This window comes from Colossoma macropomum, unplaced genomic scaffold, assembly GCF_904425465.1.
Source record: "Colossoma macropomum unplaced genomic scaffold, Colossoma_macropomum, whole genome shotgun sequence".
Taxonomy (NCBI): Eukaryota; Metazoa; Chordata; class Actinopteri; order Characiformes; family Serrasalmidae; genus Colossoma; species Colossoma macropomum.
This window is the reverse complement of record NW_023494802.1, coordinates 19,428,441-19,453,311: the sequence shown is the minus strand read 5'-3', so window position 1 is coordinate 19,453,311 and position 24,871 is coordinate 19,428,441. Positions and strand designations below refer to the sequence as shown.

Below are 24,871 nucleotides of genomic sequence, written 5' to 3'. Positions count from 1 at the left end.
TGGTGAATAAGAGGTTAAAGAACCATACGCAATAGGTCTTACTCCATACAGTAGAACCACTTATGCATTCAAGTGTTTCTGAGTTGTCACAGTTCTGTATGTAACCATTGCCTTTCCTAAAGAACCCTTAAAGAACCACTTTTTAGGGTGAATGGTCAGGGAAGTGGGCTAGAGCAACTTTTTTTGCGCAGACTCTGCGCAGTGATGACTGTAACCGGGCTAAACGAGGAGCCTGGCCACTTCCTATTCCCATCGTTATATCAAAAACAGGACTGCTGAACAGCAGAGGGCGCCCGCGAGGCAATCCTCAATGAATGGGAGTGAAAGGAGCTCAACGGCTAAAAACGAAGTTTAAATAGTTTCTAATCACTGAACCAGAACTTTCCTTTAATTTTAGAAAGTAGACGTTTGTATTTCACTAATAAAAAAAAAGAAATCTCACCTGTATGTTTCCTTTTTTCTACAGCAAACTGGTTTCGGGCAGCAGAAGGCGGGCTTTACTGCTAGAACGCAATGATTGATTGGCGAGCGGAGCAGCTCATTGGCTGTTCGCGATCACTGACGTCATGGACCTACATGAGGCGCCGTTTTAAACTCCTATAACTCGAGTTTAAAAGCTCTTAAAAATATAACAGCAGTGTTAAAATGTTTTATGCTGCTCTCTGTTCAGAAAATGGTCGCAATCTTTTACATTAAAAACGTTTAAGCATTTATAAACTACGATTTTGCTCACATGCTCCATACCACCCCATTCATTTTGGTCTCGCTCGGGAGCGCCCTCTAGCGTTCGAGGACCCCTGAAGACGTCTCAGAGTGGCGAATCTCCTCTCTACAGGATCTCTGGCTGAACCTGAAGGCGCTTGTCTCTGGTTGGTGGGCTCAGATGAGCGCTGTGTGGAGGCGGAACTGAGGGAAGTGTGCTCGGGAAAATGGCCGCTGTTTGTGTTTTCATGTTAGCGGCTTTGGTTTTGTCGTGTAAATGCGACTCTGTCAACCAACCGAGCGATGACACGGGCGCAGTTACCGGCTCTGAGGCGGAGCAGAGCGGCCCGGCGGCGGTGAGCTCGGGCTCCGAGGCTCCGGGCGGGCAGAGCGGCGGCGGTGGAGGAGCTGCTGTCAGCCCGCCGGACAGCTGTGACGAGGAGCTGCTCATTAGACCGCTACAGTCCGGGGACATATACGCCAGCTTCCAGTTCAGAACGCTGTGGGACACGGACTTTCTGCACCAGGGGAAGAAAGGTTGTCTAATCTCGGAGTATAGCCTCGTTCTCCTCCCCTTTTTGTCAGATTCACGTAGTTAGGTTCCTCCTGGAGGTCTGAGGCTGCGTCCGTGTAATTCAGGGGTGTCCGGTCTTGTGCACAGAGTGCCGGTGTTCTGACGAAAACACAGACTGACTTTGCTCTGCTTTAAGCTTTAGAGCAGCTGTAGCCGCTTTTCTCACATCTCCAGCAGGAAACTTTTCCACAAAAGTAGAATAGTTTCTTGTAAAATGTCTCTCAATGTTGTACTTTTACTTCTACAAGGCTGAAGTCCCTTCTCATTCACCAGCTTCTTGTTCAAATGTTCCCATTCCACCTTAAATGGTGCCTGCGGGAACGGGAAAATTCGAACAAGAACATGGAGAGCGAGAAACGAGTTAGGCTTCACGTTTTTTGGTGTTTGTCAGTTTCTCGCTGCAGATTATCAGGAAATCAGCTGGAGTGATTATTCATTCAAATAAGTCCATTCGTCTCCAAATTATCGATGTTCGTTTTAAATCTTTCTCTTTGCCTTTTCGTTAGCTACTAGCCAGGCGAACTAGCTGTTATAGGCTACATTAACTCCTGCATTTAAGACCATTTACTGTTAAACTGTGTTGAACGATCAGCAGAGCTTTATTTTATTGCGAAGGAGGATTATTTTATTTTTACGTAGAAATCTAATTCTGCTGTGGAGCCGCATGTCGCCGAACCCCTGAGTGGAAGCACTTTGGCTTCTGGAGAGTCGAGGGGCAAAACCATTTTACATGTTTCCACCCATTTTCCGCCCGGTTGTAGTTGCTGCCAACCAGAGGACCATCGAGCAAGCGATGTCTAAACCTCTGGAAGCAAATTACAAACTCAGTTGCAACCTTTTTTGCCAAGGATTTGCGTCCGTACTCTTTCGCGCTGTGTTGCACACTTTGGAGCCAAGATACAGCGTCCCATCTCGAACATATTTTACTGACACAGCGACCCCCCCTCTCTACAACGAGACCAAAACCGAAGATATAAAGTCACTAAAAACAGGTAGGACGGCTGTAACGTGCTGCGTGGACACCCATTACCACTGGATCTTATTTCAAACAAGCGCACTGAATGAAAATCTTCCAGTTCACTTGCCACATCACTTCCAGGACAGGACAGGACAGGGAGGGATCAGATCAGGCCAGTCGGCAGCGCGACAGAATCACTGTCCAGAGTTTATGAAGAACCCCATTAAGGCTACGTTCACATTATCAGGCTGAAGTGGCACAAATCCGATGTTTTTGCCCTAATGTGACTCAGATCTGATGTTTTCAGCGCTGTGTGGACACAAATCTGATCTTTTCAAATCCGACCCGAGTCGCTTTCATATGTGGCCCTAGATTAGATACGTATCTGATTCTCGGCCATGCGACCTTAATGTGATGCTCAGATCGGAATTCATGTGCTTTTTTTCCACTGCGCTGCATCATCATTCAGCGTTACCATGGCAGCAGCGCCAAACAGAAGAAAGCCTGTAAACGGTGGAAAAGCAGCTCATCTCACCTTTTTCTCCTTCGTCTCGCTCTAATAATGAAGCTGAGAGCTGATCAGAGTTAATTATCTTCTCAGCGAAGCTCGTTCTGCTCGTTCTGCTCGTTAGTTTGTGCTGATGATGAACGTGATTCATTCACGGGACGTTACTGAGTAGGATGAGGTCATGAGGGTCATTTCAGGACGCCGGTTCATCACATTAATGACAGATTTGAGTCACCTAAACGAGTATGAACCATCGTGTCAGAGAGATCGGATCTGAGCAAAAAATCGGACTTGAGCAACGAGGCTTGTAATGTGAACGTAGCCCAAGTTAACTTTACACCTTCTTCTCCTTCGGCCAAATTAAATGGTTACTTCTCGTACTTTTTCTCTGGCAGTGTCCCACTACCGGCTGTTCCCAAAGTCTCTGGGCCAAGTGCTGTCCAAGTTCTCTGTGCGGGAGCTTCACATCTCCTTCACTCAGGGCTACTGGAGGACCATGCAGTGGGGGCAGCCCATCATCCCCTCTCCTCCTGGGGCTGAGCTCTGGGTGTGGTTCCACAACACTGTGGCAGAGTGAGTAACAGAAGGTTTAACTACTGGTATTGCAGGTGGGCCTATATTAAAGGGGGGAGGTCATGGTGATCAAGCCCACTAGCATTTTTATTGTACCTTTTATATCGCTGTTACATCCATGACTCATGGGTAGCTACGATAGCTTTATTGTACACCTAAACAATTAGCCTACATCAGCATTCAAAAGTAGCTTGAACAGGTGGTTGGTATAGTGTAGTGGGTAACACCTCTGCCTTCTACACTGTAGACTGGGGTTCAATCCCCCACCTGAGCAACAACCCTATACTATACCAATAAGAGTCCTTGGGCAAGACTCCTAACACTACCTTCATCTACCTGTGTAAAAATGATCAAATTGTAAGTCGCTCTGGATAAGAACATCTGCCAAATACCAAAAATTTAAATGTAAATGATCGGCTATTTATTTGGGATGAATTGATACCATTTTTTCAGACCGAGTGCAAATACAAGTGCATATTTTAGTACTTGCCAATACCGAGTCAGATACCGTACTGAATAACCTACTTAGACTTAAGCAGTCTTTAGTGTAAATGAGTGCAGTGTTTTTTTTGACAGTTAAATCGTAAAATTCAGTGCATTATTTGGCTATGCTATATTGTTTAATGCTACTTTGGATTGAGTAGTGCTGTAGTGGAGAAGAATGGGTTTTGTTCCATGTCAGAAAAGCACTACTGTACAACTGTAAGTACAGTACGATTCACAGTTTTGCTCCTCATCAGACTCTGTAGCTCAGTGATAGTAGGAATTACGTCCGAGAAGCTCACTTTTGGCGTTTTATATCTGAAGTCTTGTGTTTGGCTAGTTAAGCTGTAGTTAAATGTCCCCTAAAGCCAGACATAAACTGTGTGATTTTCGAAATCTTGTTCTTTGTTGACTTACATTATACGTTTGAATAATATATCAAGTATGGACAAAATATATGGTTTATATAGCCACACTGTGTGAAAACGCTTGGTCTGATTGACATGCTATGTGAAATGCAACTGTTTCATACAAAACAACACGCCACGCACAGAGTACTGAGCAAACACGTGGAGCAACTGGGCTACAGCAGCTTTGCTAACTTCACTGTGCACTGAAAGCCAGGTGGTGAGGTAAACGGTAAGACAGTATGGTCTCTCTCCAGGCTATTTTACAAAAGAAATCACTGTATGGAAAACTATAATGTTCATGCCTCACATTACTATTCAGTAAACAAAAGTAAAGTTGCCAAGTAAGGACTTTGGTAGCAAACGGTGACTTTTTCGCCTCCGTTTAGCTGGCCTTTGAGTCTCCACCAGCATTGGGGAAGTGTTTGTACTGGTTTTGTGTGTGTTTAAGAATGGGCTAAAATCACACTCTGTATTTTTGGTGGGAAACTGCCAAGGCAGTCCACACTCGGCTTACGGTAACTGTTGGTATCAGTGAATTTTTATATCAGCCCGATACCCAATATCGTATCGTTGCATCCCTACTATTTATTTACCTCTTTTTCATGATTCACCTCTTCCATCTTGGCCATAGCCTTCAAAGTTATGCATGAATTATTAATAATTTCAAATAACACTGCAAAGATTCTTAGGGGGTCTTTGTAGCCAAGCTAATTATTAATTGGAGGTAACTTTCAAATGGGGAGGGGATTTGGCTTTTCTATATTGCTGGGGCATATGCAGTAAGATCTTAGTCATGCCACCGATTCTGAAGTTGAACAGTTGATAAGTAGGAAAGTGAAGGCAACTCCATCCCTTGAGCTGTGGATTAAAATATATAACAGAGAATGTTTAATGTCAAAAGAATTATCGTTGCTATACATATGAAGGTTATTATTAACCTGTGGGTTGTAATTACTAAGGTTTGAAATACAGCATGAATAATGGGAAATTTAACATCACTAAAGAATTTACTGTGACTGATTTCATCTTCTCTTTGGTTAACAGCGTGGATGGGAACTGGAAGGAGCTCACCAATGTTCTGTCAGGCATCTTCTGCGCTTCTCTAAACTTCATCGACTCAACCAACACAGTGCAGCCTAGTGCCTCCTTTAAACCTCTGGGACTAGGAAATGGTACGACCCTGTCTTCCAGTCATTTAGATGGCATCCTTTCTTTTTTCTTGCTTCTCAGACAAAATTTATATTCTCCTTCTTGCAGCCACTGACCATCGTTTCCTCCGTTACGCCACATTACCGCGTGAAATTGTCTGCACTGAGAATTTGACTCCTTGGAAGAAGCTTCTCCCCTGCGGCTCTAAGGTGCTGAACATGGCTTTTGGTCTTCAGTGAGGCATGTGGTCTGTGTTAACATGCTATTCAATATAATGCTCTCTCTCTCTCTCTCTCTCTCTGTGTAGGCTGGTCTAGCAGTTCTGATGAAGTCAGAGAAGCTGTTCCACAGCAGCTTCCACTCTCAGGCTGTGCACATCAGACCTGTCTGTAAGGTGAGGTCCCTTTGATATGATGTGACAGTTTTCACATGGTGGCGAAGGAATAAGCAGTAACACTTCACACTGTCGAATGCGACCGACGGTGCTTGTCTGCCTAAACCAGGGGTCGGCAACACGTGGCTCTTTTACTGCCCTGTTGCAGCTCCACAGCTGAATTGGATATTTAGGTAAAAATAAAATAATCCTCCTTTGCAGTAAAATAAAGCTCTGCTGATCGTTCAACACAGTTTAACAATAAATGGTCTTAAACACTGGACTGCTAATTCTCGCTTAGTTAGTAGCTAACGAAAAGGCAAAGAGAAAGAAAAGACGAACATTGATCGTTTGGAGCCGAATGGACTTACTTGCGTTCATAATCACTCCAACTGGTTTGCTGATATGTTTAACCTGCAACAAGAAACTGTCAAACACTAAGAAGTCGTGAGGCTGAAGTCGCTTCTCATTTGCCAGCTTCTCGTTCGGATTCTCCCATTCCACCTTAAATGGTGCAGCAGTTACATTCTGGTGCCTCAGGCACCGTTTAAGGTGGAACGGGGCTGGCGGATGAGAAACTGGCCTCAGCTTCATAAAAAAACAAACGTTGAGAGACGTTTTACAAGAAACTGTTCCACTTTTGAGGAAAGGTTTCCTGCTGGAGATGTGAGAAAAGCAGCTACAGCTGAGGCCTAACGCTTAGACGGTTGCGGCGCTCAGGAGCCCCTGCTAGGCACAAATGAAGACATTAAATCGGCCACCAGAGAGCGTGTTATTTTAAAATGATCAACGACCACCAATTATGTTCACGACTTGTAATTTTTATGGCAAAAATTGTAGGGTGTAAACCTGTCTTTACGTTAAAGCTGCACTATGTAAGCTGCTTTTGTTAAAATTAAACCTAAAGTAGCATTGATAAACCAAGAAAAAGAATAATGACAACAAAAACTAAAAATATGGGTACGCTGCTGTGCTGCTTACAAGTCAGAGGTGTCTGGTCAGATTTTGTGGAAGTCTTTTGGACATAGTCTTTACGTACAAACGTCACATGCACAGGCTCAAAAAGAAGATCCAGCTCTGCAACTGGAGAATAAGGATGCGACTCTGTTTCCTTCACTGTTTGCTGATTTCTGTATTCTGTTTCATTCAGGACTGGCAGTGTACAAGCACAGCATGGGAACTAAGACAGACTCTCAATGTAGTGTTTGACCTCTACACCTCTGGTCAAGGCAAAAAAGGTAAGGAAAACAGATTTTTTTTATTCTGGAATGTAATTGCCAGAGTAATAAAATGACAATGTCCCTTGTTTCCTTTTCCACAGAGTGGTCCCTTTTCAAGATGTTCTCTCGCACTTTAACCGAGGCTTGCCCGTTAGCATCTTCTAGCAAAGTCTACGTAGATGTCACAGATAACCCAGAGGTAAAGCATAAGGCCTATGAGTTACGCTGATGGTTAGAATTGTGCTAAATATTTATGCACCCTGCTGATGGTCCTGGAGCACCGCAGGGTTGCATATATTTCTGTTCTAACACATCTGACCCAACTAATCAGCTAAATAACAGTAAAATAACAGATTTGTTAGAGAAGAAAACACACTAAAATGTGCTGAACGAGGAGTGGGAACCACTTCTGTATGGGATGTTCGTGTTTGCCTTGTTTTCATGTTGTTGTGTTTATTGGCCAACAGGGGGAGCTGTTCGACTTGAGCCCAGCCACCTCAGTCCTCAGTACAGCTGTGGTGCTTGGAGATCGCAGAACATACTCTGTATATGATCTGACCAAGAAAGAGACTTTTGGCCAGCTGCGCTCACTCAATCTTGTACTGCGTTGGAAAGGGGAAAGTGGTAAGCACAGATCTGTGGTACCTTTGCTCCCAGAATGCATCAGACAGTCCTCCACTCTTGGCCTAAGTCTTTTAACGGCATATAGTTTTAAGGTGACTTCTGTAGCTTATGTTCTTTTTGAATGATGCTCATGGGAATTTGTTGTTTATATATACCGGCCGTTCATAACATTATGACCACCTCCTTGTTTTTACGCTCATTGTCCATTTTATCAGCTCCACTTACTATATAGGTGCACTTTGTAGTTCTACAGTTACAGACTGTAGTCCATCTGTTTCTCTGATACTTTGTTAGCCCCCTTTTACCCTGTTCTTCAGTGGTCAGGACCCCCATGGACCCTCACAGAGCAGGTACTATTTGGGTGGTGGATCGTTCTCAGCACTGCAGTAACACTGACGTGGTGGTGGTGTGTTAGTGTGTGTTGTGCTGGTCTGAGTGGATCAGACACAGCAGTGCTGCTGGAGTTTTCAAACACTGTCCACTCACTGTCCACTCTATTAGACACTCCTACCTTGTCAGTCCACCTTGTAGATGTAAAGTCAGAGACGATAGCTCATCTGCTGCTGCACAGTTTGTGTCGGTCATCCTCTAGTCCTTCATCAGTGGTCACAGGACGCTGCCCACAGGACGCTGTTGGCTGGATATTTTTGGTTGGTGGACTATTCTCAGTCCAGCAGTGACACTGAGGTGTTTAAAAACTCCAGCAGCACTGCTGTATCTGATCCACTCAGACCAGCGCAACACACACTAACACACCACCACCACGTCAGTGTCACTGCAGTGCTGAGAATGATCCACCACCCAAATTGTACCTGCTCTGTGAGGGTCCATGGGGGTCCTGACCACTGAAGAACAGGGTAAAAGGGGCTAACAAAGTATCAGAGAAACAGATGGACTACAGTCTGTAACTGTAGAACTACAAAGTGCACCTATATAGTAAGTGGAGCTGATCAAATGGACAATGAGCGTAGAAACAAGGAGGTGGTCAGAATGTTATGCCTGATCGGTGTGTGTATATATATATGTGTATGTATATCTCGCTGTTGTTGGAAGAAAACCATGTATCTCCAAAATGATAACTTTACAGGAGAAGGAAAAAACCTACTTTACTGTTAATGTAAGTCAATGGAAGCAGATTTTTTCCAAGTCGTTTTGGGCCGTTTCTTTTGGTCCATTCATTATGAAATTTACACACAACGTAAAGAGCAACAAGTATTTTCAAATTATGTCAAAAACTGAATAACGACAGAAATGGAGATACAAGGTTTTCTTCCGACAAAAGCTTTTTATTTATTTATTTATTTATTTATTTATAGATATGTAGATAATGTAAAATGTTCAGACCTTTGGGGCACTGAGTCCCCCAAAATATTCAGCAAAAGGCTCAAAAAGTATTATTTAGTTCGATTTTCATTATACAGACAAGTTGACTACAGTTTCACAGACTAGCATGACGGCATTGTTTAGCATTGTTATTTAGAATTATTCAACATTTTTAGCCAAAACACTGGAAATGAGTTTGTATGTTTTGCAGCTTGTCAGAGTTACATCCACACTTAATCTCCTCCTTGTTTACCAATTTAAACGTTGAATGCTATTGCTTTGTTCAAATTGTTATTGTTGCAACAATAAAAGTAATAATAATAATAAAATTATTAACTAATTAATAAATGAACACATTTGACATTGAAAGTGTTCTATTTAATGCAATAGTAGAGCATGATGCCACTTCTTAGAAATGTTCTTTTATTCTTCATAAACTTTTCATAAAACTCTTTCAGTTTATTTCTCCAAACTGTTTGTAGGTTTATGCGTCATCATCATCTTGTAAACACTAAACTCATGAACAGATACGCTTTAGCTTTGGACATCGTTCTTAACGAGGGCATTTTCCATACTTACCACAGAGCTTCTAGAATACCCCACCCAAATATTGTCATTTCTCCATATTAAATTATAATAAATTGAAAACTCGCTAATATCCTCAATCGGACCCACATTACACTCATTCTCTGTAAACTGCACTGGTTACCTGCCTTCTTCTACACTGAATATGAAGCTCTTCACCTTTAAAGCGTCTGCGGTCCTTCCCCTCAAAGTAACTCGTTCATTGCTTCATTTTAGTCTGTATATTTGGGTTCTCCAGTACTGGTTCACATCAGGTGCCCCAATTCAGTGGGTAGGAAGGTGTTCGGGGTTAGAACTCCCAAACTTTAGAACTCCGAGTCCCTGTGATCTCTATTCCAATCACATTTTCAGGAAAACCCACCTGTTTGTGTTAATCCAATTCCAACTCTTCTGCGGCTGTGTTAGGTATCTCCCTGCTGTACAGAAACTGTCTGGTTCTTTAGTTTTTGTTTGTGATTAGTATGTCACTCACCTCTGTTTTCTCATGTTATATGTCTCCTTTAAATGCACTGCTTAGCTAAATAAAGCATAATGTTTTTGTTGCGCATCGCAAAGCAATCCGATTTACATTATTATGGTCGCAACTATATTGTTATCCGATTTATATCATGATTATTTTTATTTTTCTGCCGTTTCTTTGCCACATAGCATGTCCTGCAGTTTTTCAATATATCAACACCGTTCCAACTCCAGATTGTTCGGTCTGATTGTGTGATGCATGCTTATATACAGCTTTTTGATCGGATGCACGGATTTTGTGTAGCAATGGAATTTTGCAGAATTTTTTCTCATAGAGAATGAATGGGGTGAAAAATTGCATGACGATCTACTGTATTTCTGCTTGACCAAAAGACACCTTTTCACAAACACTATCTCAGGGCAGGCCCCCAAGCACATATTCAATGTTGTTCTGACCCGCACTCATCCGTTTGTCTTTTTTTTTTTCATCCCTCGTTTCTCCCATAGACTCCCATTCATTTTCTCCACCACACAAACTCTATTACTTCTTTGCCCCACGGCCACCAAACTACATGTCCTCACTCAGGGCAGGTCCTCAAGCTCTAATCCACAGCCACACTGACCCACACTCCTCTGTGTGTTGTTTTTTTTTTTTAATCCCTCGTTCCTCCCATAGAGTCCCATTCATTTTCAACTTCATGTAGCTAACACTTGGTAGCTCCTTATGAAAAACTAAATACACACCCCGTACACCATGGCAACTGTCTAGCAGTAGTTTAGCAATGGCATAGCAACTGCCTAGCAACCACCTGGGATATCATACTAACCGCTGCGCAACAATTACGCGATTTCCTTCAGGAAATGCACGATTCTAGTTTTTTGTTGCCGTTGTTAAGATGAACCCGTTTTCTGTTGTAGGTGACATGCTGCGTCCCCTGCTTCATGCAGAGCGCTATGTGGCCGGCTTCGGACTCCAGACAGGTGAGATCCACACCTTGATCTATAATAACCACCCGTATAGGGCCTTCCCTGTGCTTCTGATGGACTCAGTGCCCTGGTACCTACGACTTTACATCCATACCCTGACCGTCACCAGCAAGACACGTGAGAACAAGCCAAGTAAGTCCAGACTCCGTAATCTCTCTGATTTCCATAGAGCCACTGAGAGTCCAATAATCCAGACACATGGCAACTGACTGGATTTGCTTTTGTTTCAATACTGTCTGCTGTTTTTGTCTTTATCTTTCCTTATTTTTATCCTTGCCTTGTTTAATATACACTGATCAGGCATAACATTATGACCATTATGACCATTATGACCTTGTTTCTACGCTCATTGTCCATTTGATCAGCTCCACTTACTATATAGGTGCACTTTGTAGTTCTACAGTTACAGACTGTAGTCCATCAGTTTCTCTGCATACTTTGTTAGCCCCTCTTTACCCTGTTCTTCAGTGGTCAGGAACGCCCCTGGACCCTCACAGAGCAGGTACTATTTGGGTGGTGGATCATTCTCAGCACTGCAGTAACTCTGACGTGGTGGTGGTGTGTTAGTGTGTGTTGCGCTGGTCTGAGTGGATCAGACACAGCAGTGCTGCTGGAGTTTTTAAACACCTCAGTGTCGCTGCTGGACTGAGAATAGTCCACCAACCAAAAATATCCAGCCAACAGCGTCCTGTGACCACTGATGAAGGACTAGAGGATGACCAACACAAACTGTGCAGCAGCAGATGAGCTGTCGTCTCTGACTTTACATCAACAAGGTGGGCAGACAATTTAGGAGTGTCTAATAGAGTGGACAGTGAGTGGACACAGTGTTTAAAAACTCCAGCAGCACTGCTGTGTCTGATCCACTCAGACCAGCACAACACACACTAACACACCACCACCACGTCAGTGTTACTGCAGTGCTGAGAATGACCCATCACCCAAATAGTACCTGCTCTTTGAGGGTCCATGGGGGTCCTGACCACAGAAGAACAGGGTAAAAGGGGGCTAACAAAGTATGCAGAGAAACAGATGGACTACAGTCTGTAACTGTAGAACTACAAAGTGCACCTATATAGTAAGTGGAGCTGATAAAATGGACAATGAGCGTAGAAACAAGGAGGTGGTCAGAATGTTATGCCTGATCGGTGTATATTCACGGCTTAGTTAAATCAGCATTGGGTTTGTCCCTGTGATATTCTGTAATAGCTCATGAATAAAGTCCTGTTTAGTGTGTTTCATTCTTGCTTTCTCCTCTGTCCTCCATTCCAAGGCTACATTCACTACCAGCCTTCAAAGGACCGCCTGCGTCCTCATCTCCTTGAGATGCTGGTGCAGCTGCCTCCTCACTCCGTCACTGAGGTCACAGTGCAGTTTGAACGAGCCTTGCTCAAATGGACAGAATACACTCCAGATCCCAACCACGGCTTTTACGTTGGGTAGGACTCTTCCTTCTACATTTTATTGCATTAAGCATTGGTCAGTGTCATGTAGTGACCTGAATCCTGTTCGACTCTTCAGGTTTTGAATGGTAAATATGGAAAAACAAAGCTCAGCATCTGTTTTTGATTAAAATGACATTTGCAAATTGCAAACAAAATGGAAAAGAGCCACTATTGTTTTGAGACTGTACACTTACAGGCTTCATTTGGCTGTAATTTTACTAAACATGGAACAGAGATCTGTTTTATTTTGTGTGGAAACTGTTCTTTAACATTCTTGCCACTGATTTTGAACAGAAATTTAAACATTAAAAATGAGGAGATTTAACTCATCTATTTGTTTATTATGAAATATTATTTCAGATCATCCGTGATTAGTGCTCTTGTGCCAAGTGTCGTTGCCATGGACACCAACAACACTCAAGAGCGGCCCTTGTTCAGCAGCTTGTGAGTACCTGCCAGCTCAGCTTGCTAATTGTGAATAGCTTGATAGCTAAATATAGACATTTTATGTTTAAAATGTGGGATGAAAAGAGTTGCATGTGAGAATATCTCCTTTTAATTTCATTTGAGCTCTTAATATCTGAGAATATATGAAATATAAATATTATAAACCATCAAATCTTATTAATCCAAATATTAATAATGGATGTTCTTAACCAGCATATGTCACCATGGCTCATCTTAGTTCTAGCTGGTTCTGCTCCCATGCTGAATTCATCAGACCGAACCACAAGGAGGTGCAAACATTCACTCACAAGAGGACTCCTTTCTTTAGCTAAGGGATTTTAACCTCTACTGCACACATTATGAGAGCAATTAAAAAAAAAATTGATTCACTTTTCTTGATTATGAAATTGAAAAGTATTTTTTAATAATAACGTGTGCAGGGGTCCTTTTAGGGTATGTTGCCCCGAGGCAACATTGTGTGACAATAGGAAGAAATTATATGAACCCATGTTCCATGAAGTGGTAAGATCTGGCTTGTGACTGGCTAAATCCATTCCACTGACCTACAATGTTGCCTCTAGGCAACAAACATAGTTCGGCAAATTCTCATAACAAAAAAAAATGATACTGAATGTTAAAAAAGAGGTTTAAAAGTGTCCATTATGATAGTATGACCAAATACATCGATTTACTCAAACTCTTCCCTTTATTATTAACCCTGTCGTTGTCGTTAAATATGTGTAATGTTAGTGTAAAGCGAGGAAAATGGGTGTGTTGCCTAGAGGCAACAGCGTGCAATGGGGGTTAAACTACCCAGTGTAATGATCTATTTAGTTTAGAAACACTTACAGATTGAGAGATTATTTCTGTTCTCTCTAAACTACAAGAACAGACCACATTACACAGAGTGGCTCAGTGGGGGAGGATCCTGTGGAAACTCTTATGCAATTATGGCACTGTTTTTTTTTCCCCTTCGATTCAGCTTCCCAACCAAAGAGGAGTCAAGCTACTTCGTGCGGGTGTACACCGAGCCTTTGCTGGTTAATTTGCCCACACCCGACTTCAGCATGCCCTATAATGTGATCTGCCTCACCTGCACAGTGGTAGCAGTCGGCTACGGCTCCTTCTACAACCTGCTTACGCGCACCTTTCAGGTGGAGGAGCCCAGCCAGCCACTGGCTAAACGCCTGGCCAACATCATCCGTCGCATAAGGGGGGTGCCACTGCTCTGAATCACCAGCTGCAGGACAGGAATCCAACCGTCTGAGCTCCTTAATAGGCAGCTAGATGAATCACAACAATGGAACGGATATCTGTGGAGGTCTGAACAGCTTTAAAAAGGACTGTGTTTTGGAAGAACATGAAGCCAAGGCTGATGTTTTTGGAGCTCAGGCAAGATGAAAGGAACTCGTGAAGAATGTCGGCACTAAAGGCCACTTGAATTCTTTCCCCGGCGCTAAGAGGGAGGAACGTGATGTTATTGGTCTGGGGTTTTGACTTTTTGTTTACACTGGAGAAAACAATTTCTTGTGTTTTTCAAACATGAGGGACAAATTTAAAATTTAACTGCTTTAAAAAAAAAGTTTCTCACTCCACTCATCTGGAAGAGGCACTCGCAGCAGAGTGAAATATGAAACCCTCTTGATTAATGGCATGTGGGCCTGACCGAGCCATTAGTCATTCTGCAGTACATCAGAGCAAATCCAGTGAAGATGGAGAGGAAGGTCCAAAAATTAAGCAGATACTTTCCATTATGGCTAATGCACTGAAATTGTTGTTGATGTGGCATAAGCAACAATGCTTTTTGTTTATTTCTGCTTTATTAAGATGCTTTAATCTGTGATCTGCTTTTTGTTTGAACTATTCAGATGTGAGTAAGGCTAAATGAACCTGACAGCCAACTTAATTAAAATGGAAAACTTATTAAAATGGCCATTTTTTAATTTATGTAGCAGAGATGCATGACAGGGCTTTTAAATTGTCAAGCTGTACTCAGTACTCAATACAGTTCTATTCACTGTTTCTCCCCAGACAATAAATTAATCCAAAGTCTGAAATGTTTAGAGAACAGTTCGGACAAGGCAGGTTGTTCACTACATTCACATGACCAGGTTGAAGTGGCTCAAATCCGATTTTTTGCCCTAATGTGATTTAGATCTGATGTTTTCAGAGCTGTGTGGACACAAATCTGATCTTTTCAAATCTGATCTGAGCCACTTTCATATGTGGTCCTAGTTATAATAAAATTAACACCCTCTTATAGGCAGAAAACAAAAAAGAATTAAATAGACAGTAACCTGTGTATTTAATTTATCTTCTTAGTGTTCCCAGCAAAAAACAAACTATTGAATAAAACATATTGAAACACCTTCAGATGTCTAGTTCATGGTATTCCAATCTACACTATTGAATAAAATAACCTTTCCAAACTTTTGAACATTAGTGTATTACTGTCTTATTAAGTTCTTAAGTATAGAGTAGGAATTTTAAACAATATTGTCTGAATTATGTCTTATATCCAGTGCAAACTGTGTGATTTCCATACTGTCCCCACGAAGAGAACATTCTGAGATTCTGCAGCCAGACAGCCTAAAGATTTACACCATTTACCAACCTGTACCTAATGTGAAGATGCCGTAGAAGATGAATAGTAATAATACATACAGTCACTTGAGTTAAGGAGCCTAAATCCATATTTTTTTTAAGTAGGTTAATCTTCACACAATGTACAGGTACAAAATACACAGATCAGGCATAACGTTATGACCACCTCCTTGTTTCTACGCTCATTGTCCATTTTATCAGCTCCACTTACTATATAGGTGCACTTTGTAGTTCTACAGTTACAGACTGTAGTCCATCTGTTTCTCTGCATACTTTGTTAGCCCCCTTTTACCCTGTTCTTCAGTGGTCAGGACCCCCATGGACCCTCACAGAGCAGGTACTATTTGGGTGGTGGATCATTCTCAGCACTGCAGTAACACTGATGTGGTGGTGGTGTGTTAGTGTGTGTTGTGCTGGTGTGAGTGGATCAGACACAGCAGTGCTGCTGGAGTTTTTGAACACCTCAGTGTCACTGCTGGACTGAGAATAGTCCACCAACCAAAAATATCCAGCCAACAGCGTCCTGTGTCCACTGATGAAGGACTAGAGGATGTCCAACACAAACAGTGCAGCAGCAGATGAGCTATCGTCTCTGACTTTACATCTACAAGGTGGACTGGCAAGGTAGGAGTGTCTAATAGAGTGGACAGTGAGTGGACATAGTGTTTAAAAATTCCCGCAGCACTGCAGTGTCTGATCCACTCATACCAGCACAGCACACAATAACACACCACCACCACGTCAGTGTTACTGCAGTGCTGAGAATGATCCACCACCCAAATCGTACCTGCTCTGTGAGGGTCCATGGGGGTCCTGACCACTGAAGAACAGGGTAAAATGGGGCTAACAAAGTATGCAGAGAAACAGATGGACTACAGTCTGTAACTAGTAAGTAGTAAGTGGAGCTGATAAAATGGACAATGAGCGTAGAAACAAGGAGGTGGTCACAATGTTATGCCTGATCAGCATTTTTCAGGCCATGTCTTAATATATTTCTGTGTTGTTTTTTATTCAAACTTTGCTGTTTGTATTTAGTATAATACACACTGTTCTCTGTGGCTAAAGCGCGTATACTGGCTGATTCCTGGACGAAACATTCCAAGGCCAGTCTATTCACTTTTTTCCCCTCCCGGCTTCAGACAAGTCCCTAGACAAACATTGTACATACCTTTGAGCTTAGAGATGAATGCTAACTTCAGTTTGCCCTCAATGTTGTTTATTTCAGCTCCTTTTCTACAAACACATGACTAACAGTCTCGTCTCAGGATTAAACGATACCTCAAATTCCTTGGCCTCTTTTTCCCTGAGAACTCGGCACTGGGTGAAGCTTTTTTTGCATGCTGCTGTATTTTCTCTGTCAGCTAGATTGCTCCAGCTGCTGCTGCCAAGCTCTTGGACACAGAGGGCTCTTTCATTGCCAGGAGTTTACTGCACATGTTTGGGTCGCGAGTTGAGGGCGAGACGTCTTGTACATTCCTGAACACTGATGCCGGTGCTGAACTACCCTCCGAGATCCGTCAGGGCGAGAGATGGAGAGGGTGTGTGAAAAGAGACTGTGGCCTATTTGGTCCCAGTGGAACTGACTGTAAGTTGGCTTTGAATGTACCAACAACTCTGCATACTACAGCTGAGACTTCTTGCAGTGTTTAAGAAACAAAATCCAGGAAAACGGTGGAATTTATCAAAAGAAACAATGAAGGTTTATTCAAGAGGTTACACATATAAAAAAATCCCAATGGGGGAAAAATTTCATTCAATGGATGCATCTCTCTCTCTCTCTCTCTCTCTCTCTCTCTCTCTCACTCTCACTCTCAAAATAACTCAAGTATGAAGTATAATGTATGATTGTGTCCTTCCAGCTGCCAGCCAAGCCTAATCAGCAGGGCTCACTGCAGGCATGACCACATGTGGTCCGGCAGCACTTCTGCTCACCAGGGCACTGGCCGTCATGGTAACAGTACTCCGCACACATCGGAGTCCCCTTGGGCTTGGTGCATCGACCAGGCTTCACTGTAAAGGAGAGAACGAAAATTACTCTATCCTTTCTGAATCATACAGATAGGGATGTCCCAATGCAGTGTTTTTTTGTTTGTTTGTTTTTCTGTTTTTCTTTGTTGTAATGATCGTACAGTGGTGTCTCAAGTACACTATATACATTCATATGTACAAGTTTAAACACGCTCGGTCAAACAAAAGCCTAGGCATTTCTCGGCCGCAGTGTCTGTGTTTACATCCAGAGATTTTTGCCGATCTGATTGAATACATTCCGATTACAGATTAAGACTGAGGCTTTTATATGCACAGTCTGTTAAACAATCTGATGGAAAATCTCCATTTACATGCTCACTACAAGTAATCTGATCAAAAATTACACGCATACGTAGAGAACCACTTAGAGTAAACGTTACTATGACAGCGAACATCACGTGAGTCCAGTCAGAGTGAGAGGTTTATGAGTTCTCTGCTTTTGCTGTGACGTGACACACATGCGCAGAACGTACTTACAAGTTCTGATAGGGAATGTAATCAGATACAGGTGTTTACATGGCTCTTATTCTTCTATTTAATGGATAATTTACAGGATTACCCACCTCGTTCAATCGGATAGAAATTGTATTCCGAATGGCCTCAACCGGATGTATTCTATTCTGATTAAGATATTAGTTGGATTATTAACGGATTATTAGGCTGCATGTAAACGTGGCTAATGTCATAACAGGCTGTTCCAAAGTGAAAGACTTGCATATGCAGCCTACGTTGTGACTGATTTCAAGGACGCATCAGATGTATCCTTCCAGGCCTTTGGTTACCCACAGTTCTCTGTGCCTGAACAAGGCGAAGGAAAAAAAACAGCATGGCGGAAAACTAAGCCGTTGGAGCAGAGCTCGTTTTAAAATGCAAGTTGTTCACGTACTTTAATTCTCTTCGTAGCTTTATAAAGTGTAAAATCACTGATTAATTAAAGCATCCGTCCCTATATCGTACATCGTCCATATGTCGTATTTTATTTAGAAGTATTTGTAAGTATGTAGTTTATCGTACTACATAAGAACATCTCCTCCATTTCCGTGAAGAAATGAAAAGAGCAACAAACTCAATGCAGCGGGCTCCATTTTCTCTCACTAGTTTCTTCATGAGTTTGGCGCCGCTCTGGTGGCGTCACCACGCAGCCTCGTTAGGACTGATCCATTTGTGTGACCAATAGTCCACTGTAGTCGTGTCGTCATTCTGTAGTCCTCGTTATGCCCATATTAGGAACTCCGGGTCTGAGCTCCATTTCTCTATGGGCCAGAATGAATAGGGTTTCGAAAAATCGCCTCTGTCGCCCCCTGTGTTAAATAAACGTGTTCAGAACCCGATACGTTTTGTCCTGTGTACCTTTTTCTCCCGAATATCACTGGATCCTCCGAATTACGAGGTCGTTAAAGAGCTATAATACTAAAATTGCTACATGTGAGCTAAAGCTACTGCGCATCAATTTGATGTCACAAAGCTACTCGAAACTAAGGCGGCTGTGGTGGAGCTCTGACCAGCTGTGCTTCCTTATCGAAATGTTCTACCGTAGCACATAATTACAGGTATACCCGTAAATAAAACCTCTGGGTGGGATATTTTGATAGATTAAACCTCCTTATCAAAAACACTACCCGTGTTAAACTACGAGGCTGAATTTAGCTTCTTTTTCGCAGCTTCTTGTTTGAATGTTCCCGTTCCGCCTTAAATGCTGCAGCAGCTGTGACTGGCCATCACAAACATTAGCAAACGACAAAATACTGACCTGTCGGTTCTGTGAAACAGCAAAAATCAGTTAATGTTACTCAGCTGTTAAGCAGAAATAGTGAAACTTCCTCATATCAGGCCTTTCAACCCTCCGTGAAGCTGAATCAGCTTCTTTGTCGTCGGCTGCTTGTTCGAATTTACCTGTTCCACCTTAAATGGCGCAGCAGTTCAGAACGTGACTGCTGCACCATTTAAGGTGGAATGGGAAACGTCAAACAAAAAGCTGGTGAATGTCCTGAGAAAAATGTTCCCAGCATTAAAATAATAATGAGGACATTCTGAGAGCCTAAATCAGTTTATCAGGGGTGAGCAGTGATCATTAAGCTGAGTCTGTACCGGATCAGCCTGAGTGCAGAAACGTTTGTAGAGCTTATCAAATCAAGCTAAAAGGTAAGATCTATCCTGTTTCAGTGAGAGTCAGATGAAGAACAGAGAATTGCAGGGAAACCTGCTGATTTTGTTCTGACTTGTTTTCATCTGCCCTCAGTCTGAACATGGAAATGTTTACTGACAAAGCCGGATTAAGGAGGCTGCCAGTCTAATGACGTGAATTCAGTGTGCAGTAGCTTTAGCTCACTTGTAGTAATACTCATATTTCAACTCTTTAATGGCCTCGTAATTCAGAGGATCCAGTGGTATTCGAGAGAAGAATGTACATGGAACAAAACATATTGGGTTCTGAACATTTTTATTGAACACAGGGGGCGCTAGAGGCGATTTTTTCGAAAACCCTATCCATTCTGGCCATAGCGAAATGGAGCTTAGACCCGGAGTTCCTAATGTGGGCATAAAAGCATGGAGCCGACTACAAAATGACGACACAACTGCAGTGTTTAATAGGCTACTAAGGAGGAGGCTTCATAGGACAGTCCTACTGAGGACCCGCCCACCTCGGCTGCAGCCTAGGCTCTGGAACACAGCTATTATATTTTTCATATTTCAGGTTGCTCAGCTTTGAACACAGTCTTACCACTGAGTAATAACCACACACTCAGATATTATAGACCGCTAGTCTGGGTTAGACTCAAGTCAGACACTGCCTTGGAGACAGATAATGTCTTACCTGTATAAGGGGCAATGCATTCATGGCCACATCCGTTGTGGCAGCATTTCTCCTCGTTTGGACAGTCGCTGTCGTTGGTGCAGTACTCCGCACACATCCCTGAGCCCCACTTCCGACGTGGGCACACGCCCGGCTTTGCTGTGACAGAACACAGGTATAAGCCAAGCGTTAGTCTCCTAGAGTCCTGGGTGAGTGGAGGAGAAGTCCACTCCTGTGTGTTCAATCTCCAATATAAGCTGATTTGCTTTCAAGCATCAGATGAATTTTAAGTCATGAATTTTAACACTGCTGAGAAAGGAGAAGTGAGAAGCTGAGATGAGCAGGTTTCTTACTGAAAGCTGGAGGCACACAGACGGCTCCGCAGTCAAAGACGCAGCATTTGTCGTCTCCTGGACAGTCGTCATCGCAGACGCATGCACGACTGGACGGTATGACTGTCAGCTTCCTGGGGCAGTGGCCAGCCTTGAACACTAGCACACACAGAGCTTGTTAACAGCCTTTTGATTCGTGATAGAGTGTGACTTAATTTACTGAACCGATTCACTTCAACGAATCAAATGTTCAGTGAATCAAATGATTCAGTAGCAGCCTACACTAATAACCCACCTTCACAGTTACTTTGTTACTTTATCTGTGTCTCCTTTTCTAGCTAACAAAGGTCACAATAGAAAAGAGGCAAATTTGATGTTATTTATCTGCATTTAATTTCATTTTCTTTAACAAATCTCTTGTTTTTGGTGAAACGGCTAACAGTGCAAATGTTTCAGAATCTCAGATTTCATGCAGTTCAAACTGCTGAACGATAAATAAATGTGAGAATTGTGAGGAATACGAGAAACAGGAATGGGAAGAGGTTAGTAACGGAGAAAAGTATGTTGGATGATGGAAAATTTAGTGAAAAGTTGAGCTACACAGGGCTGGAAAATGCTTAAGTCATTGTATGTTGTTACTAAAGTATTTTTTGGAAGATTTGTACTCTAAGGCCCAATCACATTTCTTCTTTTTACCCCTACCCCTTGTTTTCGACCCCTTGTGTCACCCTAACCCCTTGGAACAGTTACAATGGATAGTGGTTGAAATCTTCCCTCTGAAATGGGACCCTCAAATAAAAAGAGCATCATTTCATTAACAGCTACCAGCACTGCTCTGTAGGTGACCCTGCCAGTCTGCAGTGACAGCAGAGGAGGGTAAAGTTCAGCTCCTCACTGCTGGGCTTTAGTTACATTTAGGGCATCATATGCCTTCAAAGAGGGGGGCAATTATTTATTATCACCCACCCCTAATTCTTCAGTGATATGAAGCTGAAGTCAGATATTCACCAGCTTCTTGTTCAGATATTCCCGTTCCACCTTAAATGGTGCAGCAGTTACATTCTGGCGCTTCAGGCGTCAGAACTGCTGGACTATTTAAGGTGGAACGGGAAAGTTAGCTAACTACCGCATACTATTAGTGATTTTTTTGTGCTTGTTATGAAGAAAACGGCCATAATACACAAACAACATTAAACTAAGATAAAACAATGATTATCGTCATTTTTAACGGAGAAAATTCTCACATTTGTGGGTTTCTTTGGTCTCTTGTTCAGCTGTCTTACTGGTTTTTCTTTTTTTCTCATAACTCTCTGTTTAGAGTCTCTGAAAAACCTCTGTTTGGAGGGTCATGTAGCCCCAACACTTCACCCTACCCCTCTATCTCAACAAGAATCAGGACACCCTACCCCTAGACATGAACGCGCAAAACGGAGGGCTAAGGGCTCAGTGGTAGGGGTGAGGGGTGGAATGGGATTGGGCCTAAGTATTATTAAAATTGAATACTTGATCATTTACTCAATTACATTTCCAAGAGGAAAAAAAATACTCCTTACATTGTACACCTTCAGAGCACTCGTCACAAATCTTAAAGGCCAGGAAAATTTGCTCTTCTTCTCTTGCCAATCAGTGACATTCCCATTGATTTAAATAGATTGTTTTTAATAACACATGAAGAATCCAAACCCCGACCCAAACCAGGGAACCAGCCGTATGTCTGGAGAATTGAAGTTTACTCTTGCGCACAGGTACCAGACACCTAGCCAGCTCGTGAAACAATGGACTGACACAGTTTCATAGCTGGACTGATGCCAAGATTAGACCCAACTTATACATGACAAATGGCCGGTGTGACAGATATGACCACGTAAGGAAAAACAAAAATAGGCAGCCTAAATACAACATCAGCTCATGCACACACAATGCTGCATATAATGATGTATAACAGCACTAAACACATTACACAAAAATACATTCCTTCACACATCCAACCAAAGTGATACTGTAAAATTACACTGCCTACAACTGCTGTGTGATGACTAGTATGTGGATGACTCACCACTAAGAAACGAAGAAAACAATCTGTTAGAACTTTTACCTTTTTACATTTATAAACCCTGATAGCAAGAGGATAGTGGGCTGATGGCAGAGCTGGCGGTCCACTGCTGTTTTGCTCAGCGTTTTCTGGGCGGCCCACCGGTGGTTACGCAAAATATTAGACAAAATTCCACTTATCATCGCTCATTTTTCACTCACAGTCCAATTTACATCATTTTCCTTCCTTCCTTTCTTTAGTAATACTTTGTAAATTAGTTTAGTAAATAATTTTAATCCAGCTCAGTGTCAGCAACATTTTCTAAAATAATTTTATATAAGGCCTTTTTTTTTTCAATCAGTTGTAATATTTGTCTTGGTTTATTTTCCAAAATAAAAGTCTGTGTGCATTTAAAATCTGTTTGAGGAGATTAAAAACTAGTTAAAGCTTGTCTGCAGTACAGTGATCTGGGTGGACCAGCAGTGTCACACATGTTACTGTTTCCTAATGGGATCTAAAGGTGTCCTACAGGAGACGAGTGGTCTCTAATGGTAACTATTAAGCCAAGAACCGTTACAAAGCAAAACCATCAGGTTTTAATCTCAGTGTTTCTAATTGTTTTTCTTCAGCAAGGCACACTTTGTGACTTTCCTTTGGCTCCATTCTTCCACTTTAATTGAGTCTTTGATATAATAGTGTCATTTCCTCATTATTTTACCACTCCAGGCTCTAAAACACACAGAAAACATGCAGACCTACGCGGCCCTGCTGGTGACGTCCCATATAAATAAAAATAATGCGTGGCCACGCTTTATTGATGCGTGGAAATGAGATCCTAATGTGTGGCCACGACTTAGTAAGGCGTGGAAACAAGATCATGCCTTACTAAGTTGGTCACACATTAGGATCTCGTTCCCCTGCCCTACTAAGTCGTGGCCACGCATTAGGATCTCATTCCCGTGCCTTACTAAGTCGTGGCCACAACTTAATTATCTACGGGGCCCCGCTGGTGACATCCTGTATAAATAAAAATAATGTGTGGCCATGCCTTATTAATGCTTGGGAACGATATCCTAATGTGTGGCCATGACTTAGTAAGGCGTGGGAATGAGACCACGGCTTACTAAGTCGTGGCCACGCATTAGGATCTCGTTCCTATTATTTTTATTTATACAGGATGTCACCAGCGGGGCTCCATAATTATCTTATTCCCATGCCTTACTAAGTTGTGGCCACGCATTATTTTTATTTATACCCAATGTATCAGGATCGTACGGAGCCCCGCTGGTGACATCCTGTATAAATAAAAATAATGCATGGCCACGACTTAGTAAGCCATGATCTCATTCCCACTCCTTACTAAGTCGTGGCCATGTATTAGGATCTCGTTCCCATGCGCTAATAAGGTGTGGCCACGCATTATTTTTATCTACACAGGACGTCACCAGCGGGGCTCCTTAGGGATCGTGCTTACTTTTTTTGCATTTAAATGGAAAAAAACTGTCGATTCGTTTGGGAATCGATTCACCCGATTCAGTGAGGAGTCGTTCGCGAGTCACTCATCATCCGTCTATTGTTCCGAGCTCAGCTCGTTCCTAACGGACACCAGATGTTTTCACTTTTTTAGGGAAGTCTTTAAATCAGAACAGAGTCTGTCGCACCTTCTCGAAAGCTTTTCGCCACGTTTAACAGGTACAGTCCGCGATCAGCGGGGGTGTTTTGTTGAAGAGACTGAAGTAGTTTACGGTCCAAAGCGAGGTTTGGAGCGTGTTTGAGCTGAAGGAGCTGAAAGAGTGACTCACCGGTGGAGTTCCGTCCCGGTGCGGCTCCGGCGGGACTCGGCCATTCAGCCACGCTGAGCAGGACAAAGCTAAGAAAACACAGCAGTCCGGTCTTCATCTTCTCCTTTACGAGCTTCCACAGGACTGAACTTGTTAGGAAGACAAGCCGAAGTGACAGGACGGAGAGGCGGAGAGAGGGGAGGGTCTGCAGGGTCCCTCTGCCTGCTGAGTTCATCAACTCCACTCTGTTAGAGTCTCCGTGTTAGATCCGGTTACCGGCGATTTCATCACCCTCGGTTTTGTTTTTTACTGCAGTGAACTGTAGTTTCATACATCTGACTTTAAACATCAATTCCTCCACCCACTGTCCAGAAAAATCTGCATAATTAAACCGTTCAGACGTAAACAGTCACTCTTCTTATAGATAAAAGATGATAATAATAATAATAATAAAAATAATGCGTGGCCACGACTCAGTAA

General features: G+C 42.6%; 2 protein-coding genes across 2 annotated transcripts; one reads left to right on the top strand and one right to left on the bottom strand.

The window, feature by feature from the left end:
* Positions 1 to 896: 896 nt before the first annotated feature.
* pigt (phosphatidylinositol glycan anchor biosynthesis, class T) lies at positions 897 to 15,257 on the top strand. The gene is made up of 12 exons (XM_036591907.1): positions 897 to 1,239; positions 3,138 to 3,315; positions 5,253 to 5,380; positions 5,466 to 5,566; positions 5,665 to 5,751; positions 6,881 to 6,968; positions 7,052 to 7,149; positions 7,418 to 7,574; positions 10,860 to 11,060; positions 12,202 to 12,367; positions 12,734 to 12,817; positions 13,803 to 15,257. The coding sequence occupies exons 1-12, from the start codon at positions 930 to 932 to the stop codon at positions 14,050 to 14,052; spliced, it is 1,848 nt and encodes a 615-aa protein (XP_036447800.1). The 5' UTR covers positions 897 to 929; the 3' UTR covers positions 14,053 to 15,257.
* Positions 15,258 to 17,101: 1,844 nt separating this feature from the next.
* Positions 17,102 to 24,611, bottom strand: wfdc2 (WAP four-disulfide core domain 2). The gene is made up of 4 exons (XM_036592501.1): positions 24,413 to 24,611; positions 20,600 to 20,737; positions 20,268 to 20,405; positions 17,102 to 17,434 (listed from the first exon to the last, which is right to left on the bottom strand). Exons 1-4 carry the CDS (start codon positions 24,507 to 24,509, stop codon positions 17,301 to 17,303), a joined length of 507 nt encoding a protein of 168 aa, XP_036448394.1. The 5' UTR covers positions 24,510 to 24,611; the 3' UTR covers positions 17,102 to 17,300.
* Between the last annotated feature and the right edge of the window lie 260 nt (positions 24,612 to 24,871).

Bases quoted from the DNA above. Each gene is read 5' to 3' on its own strand.
- pigt (XM_036591907.1), top strand. From the start codon at position 930: ATGGCCGCTGTTTGTGTTTTCATGTTAGCGGCTTTGGTTTTGTCGTGT. The intron at 7,150-7,417 runs GTAAAGCATAAG...ATTGGCCAACAG, and splicing joins ATGTCACAGATAACCCAGAG to GGGGAGCTGTTCGACTTGAG. The intron at 11,061-12,201 runs GTAAGTCCAGAC...CTCCATTCCAAG, and splicing joins GACACGTGAGAACAAGCCAA to GCTACATTCACTACCAGCCT.
- wfdc2 (XM_036592501.1), bottom strand. From the start codon at position 24,509: ATGAAGACCGGACTGCTGTGTTTTCTTAGCTTTGTCCTGCTCAGCGTG. The intron at 20,738-24,412 runs GTGAGTCACTCT...TGTGTGTGCTAG, and splicing joins ACCGGGACGGAACTCCACCG to TGTTCAAGGCTGGCCACTGC. The intron at 20,406-20,599 runs GTAAGAAACCTG...GTTCTGTCACAG, and splicing joins CTGTGTGCCTCCAGCTTTCA to CAAAGCCGGGCGTGTGCCCA.